Source organism: Musca vetustissima, unplaced genomic scaffold, assembly GCF_032173495.1.
Source record: "Musca vetustissima isolate MV318-11 ecotype Yass unplaced genomic scaffold, APGP_CSIRO_Mvet_v1 utg5083, whole genome shotgun sequence".
Classification (NCBI taxonomy): Eukaryota; Metazoa; Arthropoda; class Insecta; order Diptera; family Muscidae; genus Musca; species Musca vetustissima.
Genome location: NW_026876318.1, coordinates 14,375 through 40,223, shown reverse-complemented (window position 1 = coordinate 40,223; position 25,849 = coordinate 14,375). Strand labels below are relative to the sequence as shown.

General features: G+C 33.9%; 1 protein-coding gene across 1 annotated transcript in view; it reads right to left on the bottom strand.

Moving 5' to 3' along the window:
* LOC133338841 (uncharacterized) overlaps positions 1-25,849 on the bottom strand; it is a gene marked incomplete at its 5' end in the record, with an annotated part of 56,876 nt that overhangs the window by 28,502 nt on the left and 2,525 nt on the right. Inside the window, one exon of the mRNA XM_061546948.1 lies at positions 4,040-4,184. Within this exon, the coding sequence (XP_061402932.1) occupies positions 4,040-4,184 (145 nt within the window). The remainder of the gene's footprint in view (positions 1-4,039; positions 4,185-25,849) is intronic.

The window sequence follows — 25,849 nt, the reverse complement described above, 5'->3', positions numbered from 1 at the left end:
CGTATTCGGCGTACCACTTCCATTGGCGGAGATCCTCTAAGCTTAACAATATAAAGCTGTAAGGAAAGTAGTTAAGTCGGATGGGGCCTATATGATACACTTCACTACTTTGGGTATATTCAACTTATACATCCTAAGAGTCGTCGCATTTTACAAGGACCATTAACATGAAATTGGATGAACTAAAAAATGTGATGTTTATATAAATGTCAATCGACTTAAATTAATTCATGAAGATGTCATTCAGCAATGAAACTAATTAAGACATACATATATAGAGTCGTTTGTTTCCAATGGAACAAAATTATGTTAATCGATTTAATACAAATCTCAATCGGACTCCCGTTGATTATTTAGAACTAAATTAAAATGAAAATAATCGAAAATATATACAGGATATGTCTACGTTTCTACAAGACGCAATTACAGCATTCTATACTCAATTTTACTTAAAATCGGACGAAAATATATGTGAAAACAATATCCAAATCTGAACCGATTACAACGAAACTTGTCACATGTTATGTTATACTAACTTCAGTACGTTGTGCATAATTTTGTGTCAATCGGCCTAACTTTGGGGCTTTGGCGCACCATTTACTTAAAATCGGACGAGACTATATATGGGAGCCATAGGTAAATCTGAAAGCATTTTCCTAATTTCAATTGGGTTTGTCCTTGGGCCAAATAAATGAGCTGTGCCAAATTTCATACAATTCGGATCTTGAATGCGTCCTGTACTATTTAATATGGACAGACAGGCAAACAAACGGAATCAGAAAGCTTTTTTATGCATATTCTCAAAATAATTTATGTATCTATCTCGTTTTCTTTTGTATGTTACAAACATATGCACAAAGACATAATACCCTGTATGGTGAAGGGTATACAAATAGGGTTATATGGTGACTACCCCAAAGATTGTTATCAAACAAAAATACAAATTACCTAATTTCAGCGAATTCTGTTTAAAAATGCGCTCAAACCCTTCATGATTCCAAAAATTTTGGAGTCCTGTAATATGAAGGCTACCCTAAAAATTGGACCACACAAAAACTCAAATTTCCGAAATTTTACGTACGTCCTTTAATAAATAATTTTTTAATATAGAGCCATTCAAATACCAGTGAGCGGAGCAGTATAGTCGGACGGGTCGACCATATGATACCCTGCACAACTACCACTGAGCTCTACGTTTCTGTGGTTGTATATTCCGAGCTTGTGTAATATTTCGCGATATTTTCTCTCCCTCTCTCTTCACCGAATAGAGGTCAACAGCTCCTTTGCGGCAACTTTTCCGAGTCATGTTTTCCGGAATAACAATTTACCACATGCTAGTGTGGTAATGGAAATACTATAAAATATCGGAACATATAGACCCCTGTAATGATTAAGTAGAACTCTCGCATCCGTGGATTTACATCCATATAATAGGTATCCATTCAAAAGGTCAACCACTTCGCTCGAATATACTATCAACTTTTCGGGTCTAGGTCCTTAAAGTAAATATATACGTCATAAAATAATTTTTTTTTTTTTTTAATTTTTCACACAAAAGTCTACACTAAGACTTTTGAACCTCTAAATATTGACCGATTTATATCAAAACAGTCAAGCTTATCGGATCCCTTTCCTCATGAAAAATTTCATAATATTCGGGTCATAATTGTAGAGCGACCAGGAAAACAGGAAACAAAAATTAAGTTTTTGGTCCATTTCATTCCTTACATATTAACGGAATTAACCAAAAACAATAGGTGTCATCTTCGGTCAGAACTGGTCCTACATGAAAAATTTCGTGACGTCAACAACTGTGGCCTGTAGCGGCTTTACAAATTATAATGGAGGGAGTTACATGTTTCGCGGAGTTACAAACTCTTGGGCCCACTCAAAGCTATAATACTCTTACAACATAGTTGTGTAGGTTATAAAAATACAGGCATATATGTTGTAAAAGTCCTGTAACAAATATATATTGAAAAGGACATTTGACAAACATTTACGGCTAATTAAATAAAGTTCATTTGAAGAATATTTAGAAAAATTCACCCTTAAAAATCTGAAGATCCTTGAAAAATGTTTTTAGAAAGCCACGCTTAAATTTCAGAAGGTTGTTTGTTAAAAAAGTAAATATGAAAATTTCCATGTAAATATCTAAATTTCGTTTGAAAATTATTATATTCCTTAAAAGTTCAAGAGTATTCTTATAGTCCTTAATTAAGTAATCTTAAAATAAACTTAAATAATAATAACCAGTGAGCGGAACAGTATAGTCGGACGGGGCCGACCATACGATACTCTACACAACTACCACGAACTCTAACTTTCTGAGGATATTTATTCCGAGTCTGAGTAATATTTCCTGATATTTGCCCCCTCTTGTCCGATTAGAGGTCAACAACACCACTTCCTTACTTTTTCGAATATTCAGTACAGTTCTTCTAATTACTTGTCCAGATTAGCTTCACGGTGGGTTGTGTTGCGATTTTCGGATTATACTCGACTCGAAAACACACAAAAATTGAGTTTTCGGCCCATTTCATCCCAATATTATTATTTGATCATCACCGAAAATTATAGGCGTTATCCTTGACCACACCTGGACCCTCGTGGAAAATTTCAAAGCGTTCCGCGCTATATTTCCGCCTCTAGTGTGGTAATGGGTTACTAAATAGTATCTGAATACGTAAGCACCTGTAAATATTTGACTGTAACTCCCACATCTGAGTAGATACATCACTATATTTGGTATCAAGTTAAAGGCCAACCACTCTCCTTGGATATGCTATCAACTCCTCGGGTCTACATCCTCCAGGAGTAAATATATATGCCATAGAATACAAATTTTGTAATTTTTCACACAAAAGTCAGGGTCCATTTGACCCGCTAAATATTGACCGATCTTTATCAAAACATGCATGCTTATTCTCTGGCCCGATCCCCTTCTCCATGCAAAAATTCGCGGTGTTTGGGCCATAATTGCGGCCTCTGGAGCGACCAGAAAAACCGACAAAAATAATGTTTTTGGTCCATTTCATCACTTAAATATTAATCGATCTTTTCCAAAAACTATAGGGGTCTTCATTGGCCAGAACCCATCCTACATGCAAAATGTCGTGAAGATTGGTCCATAACTGTGGCCTGTATCGTGTTTACAAATTATAATGGACAGACGGACGGACGGACGGACGGACACACATGTCTAGATCGACTCAGCTAGTCGAGATATGACGATCGGTATACATAAAGGTGGGTCTAGGACCAATATTTCGCGGCGTTACAAACATTTGGGGCTGCACAAAGCTATAATACCCTGACAACATAGTTGTGTAGGGTATAATTATAATAGTTATTCAAACTTCAACATAGGAATAATATCCGAAATAATGAAACTTTTGTCCAATGAAAAAATCCCGCCCTCCTTACAACCACTAAAACGTATTTCCCTATTCTCAGTTTAGTTTCTGGAAAATGTATGTATGACATATATCATGACCTTTTCGGTTTTGCCTGCTCGTTAATTTTTATAGCCTTTAACAGTATTCTTCTATCCCTTAACAATATTCCATGATATGTGGCCGTAATTCGTATAAGTAATTATTTATTGTTCACTATCTACAACAAAAAACAGTGTTTTCTTCTACATCTCCTCCAATAAAAGTTTTTACATAACTACTTATGCATGTACGTGTGTTAGTAAATTATTAAATTAGACTAAGATGCTAAAATACACTTATAGGAACTCTATGTATGCGTCTGAGAAAGGGGCAAGGGATCTTTGATTCTAATTGTTTGCCAGACTAATCAAGGCAATATTTCTAAAAACACAAAACAAAGTCAATATTAATGAATGTGCGAGCGATTGAAGTTTAAGGCCAAATCTTAGAAAGTTGTGAATGAATGAATACGAATAATTATCTATTATCAAATACATATGCAGTCTGGCATTTCATGTTTCAATTTTCCCTACCCCCCGAATTTGGGAATAATGTAATTACTTTTAATTTTGCTTAAAAAAATAAATGTTCTATGTACTTACACAATTCACAACCGGTGGCAATAATGAGGCTGAAATTGCCACACCAATCAAGGGGCCAGCTGAGCCTTGTAATAATGCCACCGCCACACCAGTACCCGAAGTTAAAGCCCACAAAACGCCCATCCATAAGGAACGCACATTGCCTCTTCATATTAGCATCATCATCATCATCCACACCATCAGCAACAACAACACAAGAAACCATACGTCAGAGAAGACATGGAAAAAATTTTTAATAAATTAAATTATAATCTCCCAAATGAAATTGTGTTAACATGGTCTTAATAAAAATTAACATTCACATAAAATTTAATTTTGATGGCAAACATTTTTCAATAATGCGAATGTATGGATATAACCTCCAGCTGAGTTTCCCTGAAGGGTTGTTTTTTGGGATATAAACGAAATGAAAGGAATACCGAGAAAGGAATTGTGAATTTGACAGAAAGTGAAAACTATATTTTTCAGCTTTTCACCAGTTTTCCGTTTACGGTAATATTTTCATATTTATATGTGTGAGTTGGCAAAGTGATATGAATGTGTGTATGGAAATTGTTATCATGAATATGTTGGTATGGGTTGTCTAAGAGGATGGGAAAGAATGTTCAATAATTCAACATACAAACATCTTTATGGGGTGATGAAAATGTGTTGAATAAAAATTTATATTATTTTTATAACAATTCAAGAAAGTATCTTTAAAAAAATTCTCCACAAAGTATTCTTTAAAAATCCAAATAAATGATTTGTGGATCATAATAAGAAATCTTTAAAAATCCAGGACATTGATTGGGGTTGTCATACAAAAACCAGTAAGGAAAGTAGTATAGTCGGAACGGGCCTACTATATGATACCCTTCACCACTTTGGGTATATTCGAAGGAACATTGACATTTAATTGAAGAAAGGAACATTGACATGATCTTTATCTATAAGTAAACCGACTAACATCAATCCCAACACATGTCATTCTGCAACTTATCCTGGAGAAACTCAAAATATTGTATATAAAACCAATGTACCTTTGATAGAAAATAAATAAATAAAAAAAAAAATTATACTAATTTCAGTACGTTGTGTCAATCGGCCTAGCTTTGGGTCTTAAGTGCATCATTTACTTAAAACGAACGTATATATAGGAGCATTATGTAAATCTGAACCGATATAGGGACTATGGTGCACCATTTACATAAAATCGTAAGAAAATATATATGGGAACTATACCTAAATCTGAACCGATTTTCACGGAACTTAACACACATCATTCAATGCTGTGACAAATTTCGTGCAAATTGAATGATATATAGGAACATTGGTGCACCATTTACAGAAAATCGTATGAAACTATATATGGGAGCTATATCTAAATCTGAACCGATTTTCGCGAAACTTCACACATATCATTATAGACTCAATTAAATTTAAATTTCATGCAAATCGAATGATATATAGGGACATTGGTGCCCCATTTACATAAAATCGGACGAAAATATATATGGGAGCTATATCTAAATCTGAACCGATTTTCTCCAATTTCAATAGGGTTCGTCCTTGGGCCAATCAAGTGACCTGTGACAAAATTCATCCAAATCGGATCGTAATTGCGACCTGCACTTTGTTAACAAAAATACATGGACGGACGGACGGACATGTCCGAATCAGAAAGTGATTCTATGCATATTCTCAAAAGGAACTATCTCGATTATTTTTACCTGTTACAAACATATGCACAAAGACATAATACCCTGTACCACAGTTTGGTGAAGGATATAAATATTCCTTAAAATCCACGACACTTCCACTGGTCCGAATTCAAAGTCAATTCAAAGCCCTATGGACATATGATAACCGTCCAATTTGTTGCCTGCTATTGAAGAATACGACTTGGAGAATATGTGGTTTCAACAAGACGGTGCCACATGCGACACAACTCGAGCGAATATAGCTTTATTGCAACATTTCCTGATCCAAGCCTTTCTCGAGTAATTTAAAAATTATTTTTAATAAAAACTATTTTTTAATAAATCCACACCTTTCATAAGTCCTTTCAAAACTATTTTAAAAAAAATCCACGCTTTTCTTGAGTCCTGTAAAAATTATTTTTAATAAATCCACGTCTTTCTTGAGTCCTTTATAATTTTTTTACTAAATCCTTAAAAAAATATTTTTTTTAATAAATCCATAATAAATGTCTGCCATTCTCGTTGTCCTTTTCGTTGTCTTCATATTAATTCTATTCGAATTTATGAGAGTGTGGGTATGCTTTATCTCTGTCCTATCTGTATTTTTTTGGGTTATAAATTTGTGTTTGTGAAAATATGAAAAAATGTTAACAGAAAAATAATTTCCACACATTTATGTCTCTCTATCTTCCTTTCGCGTTTCCGTCACACCTCTATTTGTGACGTTGTTATTGTTTTCCGTATTGTTGTTCATTTCCGTTTTACTGAGGTTCGTTTTTTGCTTACATTGCAGTTTCCGCATTTTCAGATCTTTCAAAGTCATTGCTTATTTTGATTTCGAAAAAAAAAGAAATTACAAGCGATAAGGAAAATTTATGATGACAGAGCATTAAGGGAAAAGTTAAATATTTTTTGTTAGAAATTATTATTTAAGGGAAGGAAATTTGAAATTGATTTCATTGTATTTAGGGATGGTTGACAAAATGGGAAAACAATTAATACGCTTTTCCTGTAAATTCAAATTATTTCCGGTAAATTTTAATGGGAACATATAAGAAAAGCGTTGTAATTAATTTTTTAAAGGAATTGCTAGTATTTCAAAAATATAATTATTTAAATTTGCTTGGGAAAGTGGAACATAATTCTAAAAATTGTTTACGATATTTTGTCTTTTTATATTTCCTTTTTTATCAGTTGTACTTCTAATGGTCTTAACCAGTTATGGGGTGGTGTAAAGGTTTCAGCCTAACATTTGTCACCCCAATACCCGTAAATTGTAACATTTCAAAATAAATCCTTATCTTCACGGCCATCCAGAAACGAATCCACCTACCACCAGTGTTAGACCATTTAGTTTAACGTGTCTAACTTTTAATTCATTTCAACTTTGGTGTTGTTTTTTTGTCCTTTTTAATTTTTTTTTCTGAATAAAAAACAACCGTCATAAATTTGGTTTTTACACTTTAACTCCTTACTTTTTGTTTTGGTAATCTTTGTCAACGTGTTTTACACTTGTTTGGAAGTTATCACCGGTTAGCACATACCAGCATTGTCAGCAGGATAACTGACACGTGGCTTTTGTGTTGTGACTTTGAAAAAAGACAGGGTCTTTAGGGCCATTCAAGGTGGGATGTTTTTATTTTTATCAAGAGTCCTTAAACGTATAGAAAAAAGTTCTAAAATTAGAGGGGATGTTTTTCTGTCTTTCTTTCCAAAAATTTCTTTAATAAATCCACACCTTCATTTAGTCTTTCAAAATTTTGTTGTTTTTTTTTTTTAATAAATCGACACCTTCATTCATTTGGTCTTTCATTTTTTTTTTTTTTTTGTTTTTTTTGATAAATTAACGCTTTCGTTTATTTTTCAAAATATGTTTTTTCATTTAATCTTCAAAGCACATTTTCTTCAAAATATTTTTTTTTAATAAAACCTCGCCTTCATTTAATCTTCAAAGTACATTTTCTTCAAAATATATTTTTAAATAAAAGCACGCCTTCATTTAATCTTCAAAATACATTTTCTTCAAAATATATTTTTAAATAAAACCACGCCTTGACTTAGTCCCTAAAAAGATATATTTTTAAAAATCCACGTCTTCATTTAATATTCAAAGTACATTTTCTTCAAAATATATTTTTATAAATCCACGCCTTGATTTAGTCCTTAAAAAGATATATAAATCCCCGCCTTGATTTTGTCATTAAAAAGATATATTTTTATAAATCCCCGCCTTGATTAGTCCTTAAAAAGATATATGTTTTTAAATCCCGCGTGATATAGTCCTTAAAAAGATATATTTTTATAAATCCCCGCCTTGATTAAGGGCATTTTTCAAGATTTTCAAAGGGCTGGTAAATCAATACCAATGCTTGTTAAGGTTTGTAACTTTGCAAATATATATTTGAAGATTTAAAAGAGAGGAAAAATTATTTGCAAAAAAATTTTGTAATTGTTTTGTTGTTGTTTTTTGTAATTAAAGAGAAGTCCTTATTTTTGATGGCGGGCATGATAACTCTTCACTGGAACATCGGAATCCGAAAATTCCAACGGTGTTAGAAAGAGTACATGCCTGGCTCTCGTATGAACTAGGATTATTTACTTCGCTCTAAAATTAACAAAATGGCGGAACTTTGAAAAAATATTTTTGGAAAATCGCTGATTTTTCACCAAAAACCAAGTTAAAAAATAAGGAAAATCTTCACCGATTGGCTTTATCCTAGTTCATACGATAGCTATACACTCACAGAGAAACGTGTAAAAATTTGGAATTGATTGGGTTATTAGTTTTTGAGTTATCGTGCCCGCCATTCACAAAAGAGAAAAACGCGTTTAAAGTTTGAGAAGCCTTTTAGCCGTCACTTGATGCTGACACAATAAATTGGCTATATCTTCAAGAGTTCTTGAGATGTTCACTTGAAATTTTGTACGGACATTCTTGAATTAGTGTAGATTCGACTTAAATCAAAAAAAAAATGACCCCGTGAATGGGGGGTCCCCTTAAGTCCTTAAATGGATACATTTTGATAAATCCACGCCCTGATTTATTCCTTCAAAAAAAATGTTTAATAAATCCACGCCTTGATTGACTCCTTAAAAAAATTCTAATAAATCCACGCCTTGATTTATTCCTTAAAAAAATTATAATAAATTCACGCCTTGATGTAGTCCTTGAAAAGATATATTTTTATAAATCCACGCTTTGATTTAATCCTTCAAAAAAATGTCTAATAAATTTACGTCTTGAAAAAAAATAATAAAACCACGCCTTGATTTAGTCCTTCAAAATAAATTTTTAATAAAACTACGCCTTGATTTAGTCCTTCAATAAATATAAAAACAATATCCTTCGAACCTTTTGTAGTCTAAAAAATATGCCACCTATGGCTTAAATATCATTAACAACAAATGAAAAATATTAACAAAACTACGACGAGGACAAATATCTAAAAATATGCAAATATTGAATAATAATTTTTCAATTTGACTTCAAAAATTTTATTCAAAAGATTCCTGTCGTGCTTTCCCAAAGGAGAACAACAAAAGGGTCATACCGTTTATTGAAAAAGGGTAAACAAGTAAATACAAAACTCTCTGGGACGTCTGACCAAAATACAAACACACACACAAAGGAAAATCCCATCGTAAATGTGTTCGTTCACTCTCAAAGGTAATAATAACATGGGATTATCATCACCATCTGGGTAATTTGTTAATATTCAATAAAATGTAGGATGTTTTCAAAGGAATTTTCGAGAAATCTGAATTTGAAATTAATCTCACAGCAAAAATATTGTATTGTCTTCGAAAAGACAATGAAATATTTTTGGAAGTTATTATGGAGTACTCCTCGGCTCCTCCTTTACAACCTTTAACCAACATAACAAAATTGTTGGTTAATTGTAATGCTGTGGCTTTTGTTTACTTTCCATTTTTTCCGTTCGTCTGTTGGTTGTTGTTATTGTTTATAACGAAATTTTCACTTCAAGTCATTAGCGTAGTGATTTGTTTGCCTTTGGTAAGCTTAAAGTGTGTGCCGAAAAATAACTAAGAATTTTTGTAATGCGGGTAATTAAATATAATTAATTATTAGGGATTGTTACAGTTAATAGGCTTAATTAGTGATTTTTTTGCTTTGTTGTTGTATTTGGCTTTGTAGTTAACGGTAGGAATGAAGTTTGAGGTAATTCAAGGAAGACAAGTTTGATATACCCTTCATTACAAAATGAAGGGTGTATTATTTTTATACCCTCCACCATGGTATGGAGGGTATATTAATTTTGTTTTTCCGTTTGTAACTCATCGAAATAATCATTTCCGACCCTATAAAGTATATATATTCTTGATAAGCGTAAAATTCGACGATATAGCCATGTACGTCTTTCCGTCTGTTTGTCCGTCTGTCTGTTGTAATCACTCTAGTGTCTAAACGAATTTAGATAGATCTCCAAAATTTTGCATAGAGTCGCCATTTGTCTGCAGGCAGGTCAAGTTCGAATATGGGCTTTATTGGTCCACGTTTAGGCATAGCTCCCATATAAGGGTATGGGATTTTGAGGTTCTTGAGCGCGTTTTTCAACTGAAATCGCTGAAATTCGGTATATTGTGTTCTTATTGGGTAGCAAATCTCTCCACTAAACATTATAAATATGGGTCCATATTTTCGGATAGCCCCCATATAAGGGTAACCCCCATTTTGCGGTATTTTGGGGGGTTTTATCGCATTTTTCGACCGAATTCGCTGAAATTCGGCACTTTGAGTTCTTATTGGGTATCAAATCTCTATATTAAAATTATAAATATAGGTCAATTTTTTCGGGTAGCCCCCATATAAGGGTACCCCCAATTTTCGGTAGTTTAGGGTTCTTGGTACCTCCCAATTTCCAGTTTTTGGTTGGTTTTGAAAGGATTTTTTCACCGAATTGGCTGTAATTTAGTAATTTGAGCTTTTATGGGGTAGCAAATCTCTCCACAAAAAATTATAAATATAGGTAATTTTTTTCGGGTAGCCCCATATAAGGGTACCCCCAATTTTCGATATTTTGAGGTTCTTGAGCGCGTTTTTCAACTGAATTCGCTGAAATTTGGTATTTTGTAGTCGTAAATGGTAACAAATCTTCCCACCGAAACTTTTTAATATTCACCCTTTTTTAGGGGTAGTCCCCATATAACCCCCTTTTTATATTAAAATAGTTATATGATTTGTTCCGTGTGTTGAGGTTGGGTAGTCGTTACGGGGAATAGTCAATTTTTACCCTACAAAGACTATTTAGCCATCTGTTGTAAGCATTCCGCCTTCCAAAGATATTGTGATAAAAAAACTCAAACATGACGATAATGAAATATATCGGTAGACATTTAGGCATCTCCTCAATATAGTGATAACTCCTGAAGGAAAGAATTGAGATAAACAATTAAAATATTGGGTTCAAAATTGGCATATACCGGTCATTAATTAAGCATAACCCTCATATAATGATATCCCCAAATATTCACTATTTCCTATGTATGTAATCTATGTAATCAATATTGGTCCTCCTTTAGGCATAGTCTCATATAACTTTGTAATCCATATTACAGTAGTTTGAGGATTCTATACTCTACCATGCGTTATCAGTATCAGTCCACTTTTTGGATCTTACAGATTTTAGGACAAATCCCCATTAAAAATTGCTGAAGTTTGTATTTAGTGTACATAAATCAGTTTGTAGAATTATCGGTATATGCCCACTTTTAGGTATGTTCCCTATATTTTCATTGCACGTATCTGTCAGTATAACTATGGTGGAGGGTATCCAAAGTTCGGCCCGACCTAACTTAACGCTTTTTCAGTTGTTATTGTTATATTTGTAAAACTGAATTAATGTAAAAAATTGACCGGTCGTGGATTTATTAAAAATATTTTTTAGGAGAACTAAATCAAGGCGTGGTTTTATTAAAAATATTTTTTTAAAGAACTAAAGCAAGACGTGGATTTATTTACTTGTGTTTCTTTTTATTGTTTTTTAATATTGAATTTCGGAAAATCATCTAATCTCCAAAACATTGTTATTCTCTTCTTATTATCTTCCCGTTAAGTCAATTAAATCTGTGATTAGTGTTAAATATTGTTCGTAAACACAAAAAGTACAAACAACCAATGGAACTCAGCGTTGAACATTCGTTTTTAAACGCCCCGTTTATCTCTCTCATAAATAAATTAACGATTTCCGACGACATCACAATTTGTTTGGCAATAAATTACAAATTCAATTGCGAAACATTTAAACTAATGAAATTAAAACAAATTACAAAACGAAATGTTAAATCCACAATACAAATTTGGTTTTAGGCTGAAGTTTGCAATAAATCTCTGGCATTGTACGAATGTTTTGCGACGTGGCGTGGTGGCTGTTGATGTAGTGGTGAGAGAGAAGAAAAAGTGGTAGCTGTGTGCTTGTATTGGTGTTTATGGTAACAGATAAAAGCCTCTTCAATGAAGTGTCTTATTGCAAAATAATTATTTCTGTCGCATTTATTGAAAATGTGCTGCTAATAGGCATTGTCACACACATACCCGTACACACACATACCCATAGCCTGAAGGTTAAAGAGGGTGAACGAGATAGACTTTGCAATTAATCACAAATCATTCCATGGTAAAAAAGAAGAAAACGAAAACAATCTTTACACGAAAATCTTAGAATGTAACCATAATGAAATTGGCATTAAAATGAAAAATGATGGCTTGGCAAAAGAAGTTGGCAGTGGAAAAAATTAGACACACGTGCTCACGTACATAATATCTGCACACACACATGAAGTGATGCTACTCATACGCATTCATATTTAAGCAACCATAGGTACGTGTGCTTGTTATTGTTATTGTGGGCTAAGATTGATAACATTGCATTGAGAAGCTTGAAGTGTTATCGTTTTGCTATGACACGTCCCCCTCGAGGGATATTCTAAGCAAGAAAAATATTCTGAAATTCCCCCCACCTTACCTCTACCTTGCGTTTTTCCTTCCCAATAACAAATGATCAACATCTAATGGATATGACATTTATTATGATTATGGTGATGATGATGACGACGACGACGACAACGAAGACGATTGTTGTTTGGTTGCTAATTTGATGAGCTGAGAATAGAACGCAAGCTTTATTTAGAGTTCCTGACTCCGGAATAATTTTTGCCGACCACAAACAAGTCTTCAAGGTATTTCTATAATAGCATTGGTAGTAGTGCCACAACCACACGCACACACACAATTTGCGTTGGCAAGCAATTTATTTAAATTCCCATAATTCCATTTGTTTTCAGTCTTCATATTTTTTTGTACTTTGGTTGTTTGTTGATAGGTGGGGGAAGGTGATTAAAGTACGGAAAATATTTCTGTGGTTTCCTTGCTCACTGAATCATTTATGAAACGAGTTATAAGGCAAAATGATGGATTGTTTTGTATAATTATTATGAACTTAATTTGCCATCATGTTTCTTTATTAGGATTAATTTATAAATCTTTGGATTTCGAAATGAGAGTTAATTGTTTGAATTATTACCCTGACAATATTAATGATATTTTTGGAGTAAATTCATATGTAATGGGATATAAGGTGAATGGTTCTAAAAATACTTATAGTAAGTGTTCTGTCGATAGAAGAGCGAGGGAAGTCGATTAAATAAATAGATTTTTAAGGTAATTGAGAAGAGAAATCCAAAATCATATTTCTTCATATTTAAAAGTTGTAACAAACTCGATTAAAACCCTCAATCTACCAAAAATTTGGGGGGGGGGCATAGCGTTATATGGGGGCTACCGGAAACATTGGGCCTTAATTTATTGTTTTCAGTGGAGATATTTGGTATCCAATATAGCAAATTTCAGCGATTAAATCAAATTTACGAATTCAATCGAATGCGCTTAGAAAAAGAAGAAGTAGACCAATATTTATAATTTCTAGTGGGGACATTTGATACACAATAAAAACAAAATGTACTCAATTTCTGCGAATTCGGTTGAAAACCATTCTTAAGAACCCCAAAATACCTAAAGGGAACCCCCCCATTCTCGATTTTTTATTTTTAAGATTTTAAATGGGCTGGTAAATGAATACCAATGCTTGTAAAGGTTTGTAACTTGGCACATATATATTTGAAGATTTAAAAAGGAAGAAAAATAATTTAGCAAAATTTGTTGTTGTTGTTTTGTTGTTGTTTTTTGGGTTCAAAGAAAAGTACATATTTTCGATGGCGGGCATGATAACTCCACACTGGAACATCGGAATCCGAAAATTCCAACTGTGTTAGAAAGAGGACATGTCTGGCTCTCGTATGAACTAGGATTATTGACTTCGCACAATAATTAACAAAATGGCGGAACTTTGAAAGTTTTTTTTTTGGAAAATCGCCTATTTTTTACCACAAACTAAGTTAATAAATAAGGAAGATCTTCACCGATTGGCTTTATCCCAGTTCATACGAGAGCTACACACTCCCAGAGAAACGTGCCAAAATTTGAAACCGATTGGATTATTAGTTTTTGAGTTATCGTGCCCGCCATTCGTTGCGAGAAAAACGCGTTTAAAGTTTGAAAAGCCCTTTAGCCGTCACTTGATGCTGACACAATAAATCGGCAATATCTTCTAGAGTTCTTGAGATTTTCACTTGAAATTTTGTAGGAACATTCTAGAATTAGAGTAGATACGAATTAAATCAAAAAATTTTTTGACACCGAGAATGGGGGGGTCCCCTTAAGGGAACCCCACCCATTCTCGATTTTAATTTTTCAAGATTTTCAATGGGCTGGTAAATCAATACCAGTGCTTGTTAAGGTTTGTAACTTTGCACATATATATTTGAAGATTTAAAAGAGAAAAAAATAATTTACAAAAAATTTTTGTTATTGTTTTTTGTAATTAAAGAAAAGTCCTTATTTTTGATGGCGGGCATGATAACTCCTCACTGGAACATCAACTGGAATCCGAAAATTCCAACGGTGTTAGAATGAGTACATCTCTGGCTCTCGTATGAACTAGGATTATTGACTTCGCTCTAAAATTAACAAAATGGTGGAACTTTGAAAAAAAAAATTTTGGAAAATCGCCGATTTTTTTACCAAAAACCAAGTTAAAAAATAAGGAAGATCTTCACCGATTGGCTTTATCCTAGTTCGTACGAGAGCTATACACTCCCAGAGAAACGTTGCAAATTTTGGAACCGATTGGATTATTAGTTTTTGAGTTATCGTGCCCGCCATTCGCAAAAAATGTTTAGAGAAAAACGCGTTTAAAGTTTGAGAAGCCCTTCAGCCGTCACTTGATGCTGACACAATAAATCGGCTATATCTTCAAGAGTTCTTGAGATTTTCACTTGAAATTTCGTGGAGACATTCTTTAATCAGCGTAGATTCGAATTATATCAACAAAAATTTTGATCCCGAGAATGGGGGGGGGGTCCCCTTAATTGGGGGTACCGTTATATGTGCATTTCCCGATATTACTTATTTTTAGTGGAGAGATTTGGTACCGAATAAGAACACAATGTACCAATTTTGAGCGAATGATAAACGCGATTAAGAACCCTAAAATACCGAAAATTGGGGAGTACCCATATATGGGAGCTATACCTAAATGTAGACCGATATAGATCATCTTTGAACTTGACCTGAATTCAGCCCTATGCAAAATTTCAGAAGATAGCGTAATTACAACAGGCGGACGGTTAGATCGTCTTAGAATTTTACCCTGATCAAGAATATATACATTTTGTAACAAAATTAATATACCCTCCATACTATGGTGGAGGGTATAAAAATACTTTTGGACTTTATATACAGAATATATATTTAAGTATTTGGATATAGCGACACCCAGAGGAAAAGATTGTAACGCGGCAAAATGTTGGCCCTTTAAGTACTCCGATCTCAAATTTCAACTATCCGAGCCGATCTAGACATGTGTGTCCATACTTCTGTCCATTATAATTTGTAAACACGCTATAGATCACAGTTATGGACCAATTTTCACGAAAATTTGCATTTAAGATGGGTTCTGGCCAAAGAAGACCGCTATTGTTTTTGGTAATGATCTGTTAATATTTAGGGTATGAAATGCTACAAAAAATTTTTTGTCGCTCTAGAGGCCACAACTATGACCCGAACACCCCGAAATTTTACCCAGAGAGAAGGGACTGGCCATTTGATAAATATTTATCGGTTCAAATGAACACTTGTGTGTGAAAAATGACAAAATTTGTATTCTATGCAGAATATATTTACTACTGAAGGACCCGAGAAATTGACGTATATCCAGGATTTAAAATTGTCTACGCGTTATGATATTGTTTAGTATTACTATTACTATAGTATTCAAAGCGCTTTGATATTTTATTTGAAGTTTCAGATATGGTTAAGGAACGATATACCCCCTTTTTAAATGCCAAACATATAGTAAAAAGACCAAAATGCCAAACATTTGTACAATAGTGGAAAATTTCTATTGTATATGAAAACCCTTGATGATTATATGAAAACCCCAGAAGGAAAAATGCGCCTTAGGTCAAAATTCGGAGATATGGTGTTATCATTTTTTTTTCGCTGGAGATCCTGTTATACATTAAGAGAATATCTTGATTTGTAGCATTGTGTGTATTGTTTCAGATTACATTTCTTCAATAAAGTCGAATGGGGATTTTTTTGGAGAACATTTCGTCTTTCTAACTCGATTCTTTTTTCGCACTCAATTTATTGAGCCGGACTCAAATTATGACTAGATACGATTTTTCATCTTCACAATATTCTATAAAAATGTTGCGCATACGTTATTTTAACTATAACTATAAAGTAAGGGATAAATATATTAGCCTTGCAAACTGATATAACGTTTCTGAAATCAATTCAAATATAATATTTTCCTATCTAATTGAAGCTTGTCGTATATATTATGACAATAATCGTACGCCAAAAATTTAGCAAATTCACCCAACTTATTTCAAACCATATCTAAAAAATCACAGGATTAAAACAAGAAATATTTTAAAATTTTCATATCAACCACATCCCATTTAAATGGCCAACTCAATGCTAAAATTTATTTCTTTTGCATTTAATGTGACCCATATTTCGGGGGGTTTTTTGTATTTTATGCAGTTTATGTTGTATCGAATACATTTGTGTGAGTGCGCGCATGTGTGTGTGCACCGTATTGGCTGATGTGGCAAATCTCTATCACAGATAAAACCGATATCTGTAAAACAAACAATGTGGCCGACCAGTCAGCCATCCGACAGCCAACAGAGTTACAGCAACGTCATGTCCAATTAAATGTTTCAGATGCAAACAAATGCAGCTGAACTGGAAAATAAATGGAGCCAAATGGACGAGTCAAAACAGAGCGACCGAAAAAACAAGCAGCAGCAAACTGTTCCAAATATTTGGCCAACTAAAAACTTGGTGGCGTGGCGTGTCATGTTGTTAATGAGATGAGGCAAACAAAAATACAAGGCGATTATTGGGTTTTGTATTTGAGTTTTTTTGGAGACCATACAAATAAAAATTGACAACAAAATATAATTGATAATATTTTGGTGGAGAGAAAATGGAACATCGTTTTTTGTTACGAGGCAATTGAAATAAATTAGATTGTGGAGTAATTTTTTATTTGCAATGCGCAAGAAGGGACTGTATGTGTAGTGAAATCTAAGAAGTATTAGTGCTATAAGTCGCATAAGTGTTGTCAACAAACATACGCAACCAGGGATTGTATATGTTGTTAAACTCAAATGAGGGTGTTTTATTTTAATACAAGTACGATCGAATAGTGGTTTATAGTCCTCGATTATAAACAATCTTCGATATTCATCTTTGATATAAATATAAGCCTTCTTAAAGAAAGAAAAAAATTATTTGATCCTTTGTATTCCTTTTGGAATTTTTAATATAATTTATATACATTTTTTCAAAGATCTGATTTTTTGTAGTGGCTAGGATAATACTAACCTATTTTAACTATTCACTAAAATAAATGTCAAACACGATGGCAAAACTGCGTTTAAAAAATATTAATAATGTCCCATACAACTTGATCTGAATGGCTAATCCTTCTTAGCGTATGATAATTGTCATCAGTCATACGACGGACTTCACCAAAAAACCCAAGAAAGATATTGAAATAATTGAATATATATATTTTCTACAAGAAATAATTGCTAAAGACACTACTAATATTTACTATAATGATAGGGTTTCATTTTCAAAATCAAAACTATTTTGATTTTCTTCATGCATTGTGTGCGTAACACATACATAAATAAATTTTCAAAAAATGACACATACTATGATAAATGCTGTACGTCATGATGTTTAGTGTATGGGGCCTTTAAGCAAAGATTGTCAAATAGTTGTTCATTATCAAAAAGGAAAAATTATTACATTATCATAGTGAAAATTTTTACATTCTTGCATGTTTTCGAACAGAACAAAAAATGCCTCATACAACGTCTTTGGAGAATCCATACCCTCGTAGCGTATGGTTATTGTCATCACTCATACGCCGCTTTCTTTGAACAGAGGCATAGAGTATTAAAATAGGTCATATTAATAAGGCTAGTTTCCTTTTTAATGTCTAAAAAATTAAAAAAAAATCCTCTCTAAGGAGCCTTCTTAAGTAAATTCATCTAAACAAATTAAATTTATTTGGGAATTTTAAATTAAATTAAAAAACAATAATTTAATTTCCCCTCAAAAATGTGTGCATAAATCATAAGTCATTTCGTTTCGGCGAATTCATGCACCCATCAGCATTTGACCACAAATATTAAATTCCCTTGTGGTTTTACAAACAACTTTTCCCTTTTCCAAAAATATAACCAAATTTTCAAATATAACCAAATGCTGATATTTTCCCCACACAGAAAAGGAATTTGCATAATTTTGCATCGTTTTTTTGTGCATGTGTTTTTGAGTTTGCAACAAAATTTAACACTGAATGCAAATTTGTTGCTAACATTCACAATTTGTAGATTTATCTCATGCATTTAACATCAGCGACATAAAAACACAAAAAAAAAACCTATGAATGCACGCACACACACTCACACTAGCTACACATTCACACGGAGAGAGATAGGTATTGGACATACACGAAAGGATTTCATTTTCATCTTTCTTTTTTCTGCCTTTTGGCAGCATTTTGTTCATCATCACCATCATCGTCATAGCCAACACTCAAAAGAAGATGGTGCATTTTGTTTGCATGTTTTACGTCTGGCTGTGTATGCTGGTTGGTGCTAGACAACCGGGACACGCACACACACACAGAAGTCTGTATTTAAGTGCGGCAGTGTTGCGTTAATGACATACGATTTTGTTTTAGTTTCATAACATTAGTCTACACAAAATTGAGAGAGTTGAAATTTATATTGAATGCACATTTTAATTAAATTGGGGAATATTTGAAATGTGGCACTGGTCATATGAGTTGTGAAAATACCAATACGCAACATAGAAAATTTGCTACAAGGAAAAGTTATTCAATATTACTAAAAAATAGATTGGAATAAATTATTAAAATCCATTCCGCTCACAAAAATGATTAAAATCCATTCCGCTCATGGATCATTTCAATTAACACTACAATGTATTATTGGCCCATTTAAATGTGTGTTTAATGAAGTCAATCGTTTACGGATATATTTCTTTAAGCTCGAAACAGCACCGCAATAGAGAGTTAGAGAGTAGACATTTATATCGAATGCACATTTTAATTAAATTAGGTAATACTTGAAATGGGTTGTGACAAACTAAAAAGCTGATATTGTGAATTTCTTCCATCTGAGGAATATGAAAATATCCGACACCAAATCCGTACCGTTCACCACATGAGCGGTCGATGAAGAGCAGATTCTGGGCGAAAACTTCCCAAAGATATTGGGTGTAAAGCTTGACAGCCTTTTCCCTTCGTCGCTGACTGGCAGCAATGGGGTTCTAACAAGGAGACTTTATACCAATAGGCTAGTGTGGCTTGCGAATGTATGTGATACGCAGTGAAATAATATTCTGACCTGCTGGAATACCATTAATATGAAGTAATATCAATATTGTGCTAAGTACACTTGCTTGCATACGTGTCTTGCCTTGTTGCGCATGATAGTTAATATGCGCAACAAGGCACCGTATTTAAAGTGAATCCCAAAAAGTATAAGTGCTATATGTCGTATAAGTGTTTTCAACAATCATACGAAACCAGGGATCGTATTTGTAATGAATCCACAATTAAATTTCAGATATTGCGAGATATATAAAAATACATGCTTTCATTTATATTGGAAATATTGATTTAGATCTGACCTGCCGGAACGCCGCACTGAGATCAGCAACAGGTTGTCTCCTCATTACACCAGTGCATCTTCTTCTTGAGCAAACGAATTCAAGCCCGCCCATTAGCACACCCTTCCATAGCCTTATGGACGGGACTCCCCTGCATGGGCATATCAGGAGAGATCTACATGATCTAGAGAGAGATGCCCAAAGGTACAAACGTGAACCTTTAGATCAGCAAGCTTATCAGGCAGCACAGAATAGTAGAGGAGTTGCAGCTGCTTACACAAGTAGTTTTAGCACAGGTATAGTCAGGATGGGGAAACCTCCTCAATTACACATAACACATTCCCAGAATGTGTACTAGGTCCACCCAACACTTTTTGCATGTTCAACTGCCCAGTTAAGCCTTCTCACTTGTATCTCTATGGGCGCGAACTTTGTATACACTCCACCATGAGGATGATAATAAAAAAATATAAAATTAATGTTCGCTATGGCGAACATAGCGAAAAATACGTGTAATTCTCAAAATATGTAATACTGAGGCAATCGTTGTATGAAACTTGGGTCAATATTAATAAATTTTAGTACGGAGATGTGTTATACAATGAGAACACAAAATACCAAATTACAGCCATGTTGTTTGGAAAATGTTTCTAAAATCGCCAAAATACTGGGGATGTACTATTATATGGGAGCTACTCAGAAACTTAGGTCAATTCGGTTGGAAACCGTGTCCAAAATACCGAATATTGGGGGTACTGTTATATGGGGGCTACACCAAGACGTGGACCGATATATCCCATTTGCAATACCATATATCCTAAGAGTACTAGCAATGTCTGTGCAAAATTTCAGAGCTCTATCTTGAATATTGTAATTTCTATCGTGCGATGGGTAGGGGTTAACACAGAGAACGATATTCATCCTATATTCATTTTACTCGTAGGCAACTAAATCAGGTTGAGGTTGTTTATGTACAAAATGAACAATATAGAACAGTATCGTTTGACCTCTCATTCCTCTATATTGTTCCGATTCTTCCTGACAAGTCTGGCTGAGGGAGTTCTATCCACCATATGAAGATTAAGATGAGTCTCTTTGAAGCACACACACTGTTAATGCAACGAAAACATTTTGCTATACTGACGTAGGGGAATCATTTTCGTGTCCTCATGTAGATGATTCATCGGTGGCATGAGATGACTTTTTCAGTTCTTAGGGGGACTTTCTTACAGGTCTGAATGCTTCTCCATTGCGTAGCACTAGTCTTCGTAGACCTCACTAGCACCAAAAATCTATCTATCGGTTTATAAGAGCCCATCTTTCAAATCTTGTATTGTAGTCTAGTGTTGTTTGTTGTTTGCAGCTGTTAATTGTTACCAATAAGTGTGCATTTGCCGTAATGGTTTTCAGCTAAACGTATTTGTTTGGACTGTGTTTTGTTCTTGATCCTGTTGCAGCATACGCATGCTGATGACATCTTTTTTCCGTAAGCAAAATGCTCTTATGTCCATGGTTATTTATATTTCTTACACAGTTGATGTATACGTTATGTCAGTAGTAAAGCTAGTAGTAATTTAAACAATAAGGAATAGTTTTTTTTCATAGTCTCAAAGTAGTAAAACTTTCTTAAAAAAGTAACTCATGCTTTCAAAATTCATTTAAAAATTACCATTACACCCCAATACATTTTTCTCAATACCACGGGTCTTGTTCAATGTTATTATGTGCATGTGGCGAAAGTGTTTTGGGAATGTGTTTTGTTTATTTCTCACTGAGCTAGACGGCTTGTTTCAAATGCGTTTTCAGCAAAATCTCTGAAAACAAAGCAGTTGCTGCAGTTTATGGAAACTGTTGCAGACACATACACACACACTGCCGCAAAATATCACACACAGTAGCCCATATATAAAGTAACACACAGAATGTTACCCACAAAAGACTACATACCCATCCCCTTCCCAACAAATCCCAGTCGATGTCCAGCTATTGTTCCCTCTTGTTGTTGTTATTGTTACTGTCACTACAACGCAACCCGATGTTGTTTGCTTTGACCATAATACAATTCGCCGGTATATTGCTGGCATATAAACACGAACATGACATGAGCATTTGACCCAGGAACCCTTTTCCCCAACTCTGTTTGTTTCGGCAAACTAACATTCCCCTTACACAACGCTCTCGCACACACACACATCCACTTTCAGTTTGTTGTGTTGTCGGTTATAAATTTCAAACGTTTTTCAATTTTTGGTTTTCAAACTGTCATAAAAATAAAAACTAAATCGAGTTAGGTTAAAACTCTCAATTACGTGAACATGTTTTGAATTTATTGCCTATAAATTGATTTTGCTGGTATTTTAGGGGGAAATGGGTTGTTTGCTTATTTGTTGTTGTTCGTTTGTGTGACCGTACAACGGGAGAATTGTAAATTTGGGACATTTGCAAAAACAAGACTGAAAGAGGAAATTAAATTTAAATTGATTTTTATTTTAGCAAATCAACAAACAAACAAATCAAACAAAAAATTCTATTGAAAATCGGAAGAAAAGGGAAAAAGAGTATTATCGGTGGGAACTTTATAAAATGTAGAATTTGGAGGCAAATAAAACGTGAATGCAATTGGAAACAATATGCCTTTATAAAATGATAAAGAAAATCAGAATGCGGAGAGTTCAGTCGGATGAGCCTGACTAAATTATTAATTACAAAACTACCACATAACTTTAAACTTCTGCAGATCTAAATCCTGAATCAATTCGTGATACTTTCATTCTCCTGTGTCCTAAATCGAAGCCATATCGCTACATATATTTCAGAACATCAATGTAATGGATATCAGATTAAATGTCAATCATTCCTCTATTGCTGATCTGGAGGAATTCCTTGGACCAATAAAAATTACAAATATAAAATTGGAGTCATTTGGATTAATAAAAAGTCGGACTGGGCCGACCATATGGTACCCTTCACCACTTTGGGTATATTGTACATATGTATCCTAACAATTGCATGTCTATGTTCCCTCTTTCTCCAACCTATCCTAACTTTAATTTCATTCGAGCAGATTTAGAGCCGCTCGCGTAACATGGGGAAAATTTATGGAAAACGATTTATAGCAAATTTGATACACGCTATTCGGTACGCCGAGTTGTTAAAAATATAATCTATATGTGGGAGCTATATATAAATCTGAACCGATATCCACGAAATTTTACATACATCGCCTTAGACTTAATTCAGTACGCTGTGCCAAATTTCGTGCAATTCGAAGGATATATAGGGACGTTGGTGAATCATTTACATAAAATCGGACGAACATATATATGGGAGCTATATCGAAATCTCGACCGATTTTCCCAAAACTCACCACTCATCATTCTAGACTCAATTTAGTACGCTAAGGCAAATTTTGTGCAAATCGAAGCATATAAAGGGACTTTGGTGCACTATTTACCTAAAATAAGACGAAAATATATATGGGAGCTATATCTAAATCTGAACCGATTTTCCCAAATTCAATGCAACCTGTACTTTGTTTACAATTTAACATCGACAGACAGACGGACGGACGGACATGCATAAATCGACTCAAAAAGTGATTCTATGCATATTCTCAAAAGGAACCATGTGTCTATCTTGTTTCCTTTTGCCTGTTACAAACATATGCACAAAGACATAATACCCTGTACCACAGAGTGGTGAAGGGTATAAAAGAGGTGTCCAAATTTGGGAATAAAAAGTAGTTAAATGAGGGCTTAACAAAAAAAGTGGATCAATATTTATAGTTATAGGTAAACAGGTACAATAACAAATTTTTTAATAGGCGATATAGATTATGTATACTTTTTAATTCGTTCAGTGCAATTGTGGCAGATGGCTCTAAAAACTCTCCAAAGACATCATATGGCGAATGACCATACATTTTTTTCTTGATGATCAAGAATAAAAATAATTCAGTGCTAGTTTGATCCGATTTGGCGTCATGTCATGGCATTACCCTGTGGGTTTTCGAATTTTTCCGGAGAATTGAGGCAGAATGAACCGTCCTATATTGTTCAAGCGGAACACGGTCACAAGACCTGTTGTGTCGAACAAACATGGTGTGCATCTCGATCACCTCGATCGATTTTTTTTTTAAATATTGTTTACACCAATCGAAACGAGCCAAGATTTTAGAGGGTTGTCAAATTTTTTCAGATACAAAGGGAACAAACATATTGCGGCCATTGTTTATGCAATATCGAATGTATACTGGGAAACAAATGCTCACGGTACGTCAAATTTTCTAATCGAAATGTCAGAAGGGTCCAAGCAACACTTAATTGTGTTTGTTATGGAAATGTTGGTACTTGAAAAAATTATTATTATAAATCTACGCAAGAAAATGTATTCTTTAAAAATTCTCATTAATGTTTAATTTGGCGATGATTTTTAAATTTATGGCTATGGTAGTCATTGAAAAATATTAATTTGACCCGAAATAAATTAGCCAATAAATTAGCCTTTCTCCGTGTAAAATTAGTGATATTCGGCTTACAATGACCTCTAGACCGACTAGAAAACCATGCAAAAAAAACTTTGGTCCATTCCATCCTCTAATTATCATCTGATCATCACCGAAATTTGTAGTTATTGTCCTTGACCATTCCCGGAACTTCATGTAAAATTTCATAGCGCGCGTTCTAGTGTGGTAATGTTAATTACAACCAAATCAAAATATGTAGATACCTGTAATAATCTTAGTATAAATCCCACATCTGAGTACATACGGCAATAAAATTGGTATCACTTTAAAGGTCAACCATTCCGCTTGGATGTATTATGAACTTCTCGGGGCTCAGGAGTAAATATATACGTCATAAAATAGAAATTTTGTTATTTTTCACACAAAAGTCTGGTTCCATTTGACTCGCTAAGTATTGATCGATCTTAATCAAGACAGTCATGCTTATTCCATCTGTGTAAAATTTCGAGATGTTGGGGTCATAATTGTGGCCTCTAGAGCGACCGGAAAACCAGACAAAAATAAAGTTTTTGTCCATGTAATCCCCATAATATTAACCGATAATTACCAAAACTTCCAAACTTCCAAAAATATATTCTTTAAAAACTACGCTTAAAAATATATTGTTTAAAAAACTACACTTAAAAAATATATTCTTTAAAAATCTACGCTTTAAGGTGGTTTCCAAAATGTATTCTTTATTAACCTACGTCTTACAGGTTTTCAAAAATATATTCTTTAAAATAAATTAAAATAACCAGTAAGGAAAGTAGTAAAGTCGGACGGGGCCGACTATATGATACCCTTCACCACTTTGAGTATATTCAACAAATGAATCCTAACAGAAGTCGTATGTGTCAGTCTCGTTTCCTTCTGCCTGTTACAAACATATGCACAAAAACATAATATCCTGTGCCAGAAAAAAAATTGGTTCAAGAACCTCAAAACCTGGGGGCTACCAGAAAAAATTGACCATAAATATTGGTCAATTTTTTCTGGTAGCCCCCAGGTGTAGAGTGTAGAGATGTGCTACCTAATAAGAACTCGACGTACTAAATTACAGTCAATTTGGTTGAAAAATACGATCAGAACCCCCAAAATACCAAAAATTTGGGGTACCGTTATATGGGGACTACCAGAAAAACTAGACCTATATTTATAATTTTTAGTGGAGTAATTTGGTACCCAATAAGAACCCAATGTACAAAATTTCAGAGAATTCAGTTATAAAACAAGCCCAAGAACCCGAAAATACCGAAAATTGGGGGTACCCTTATATGGGGGCTATCCGAAAAAATGGACATTTATTTTTAATTTTT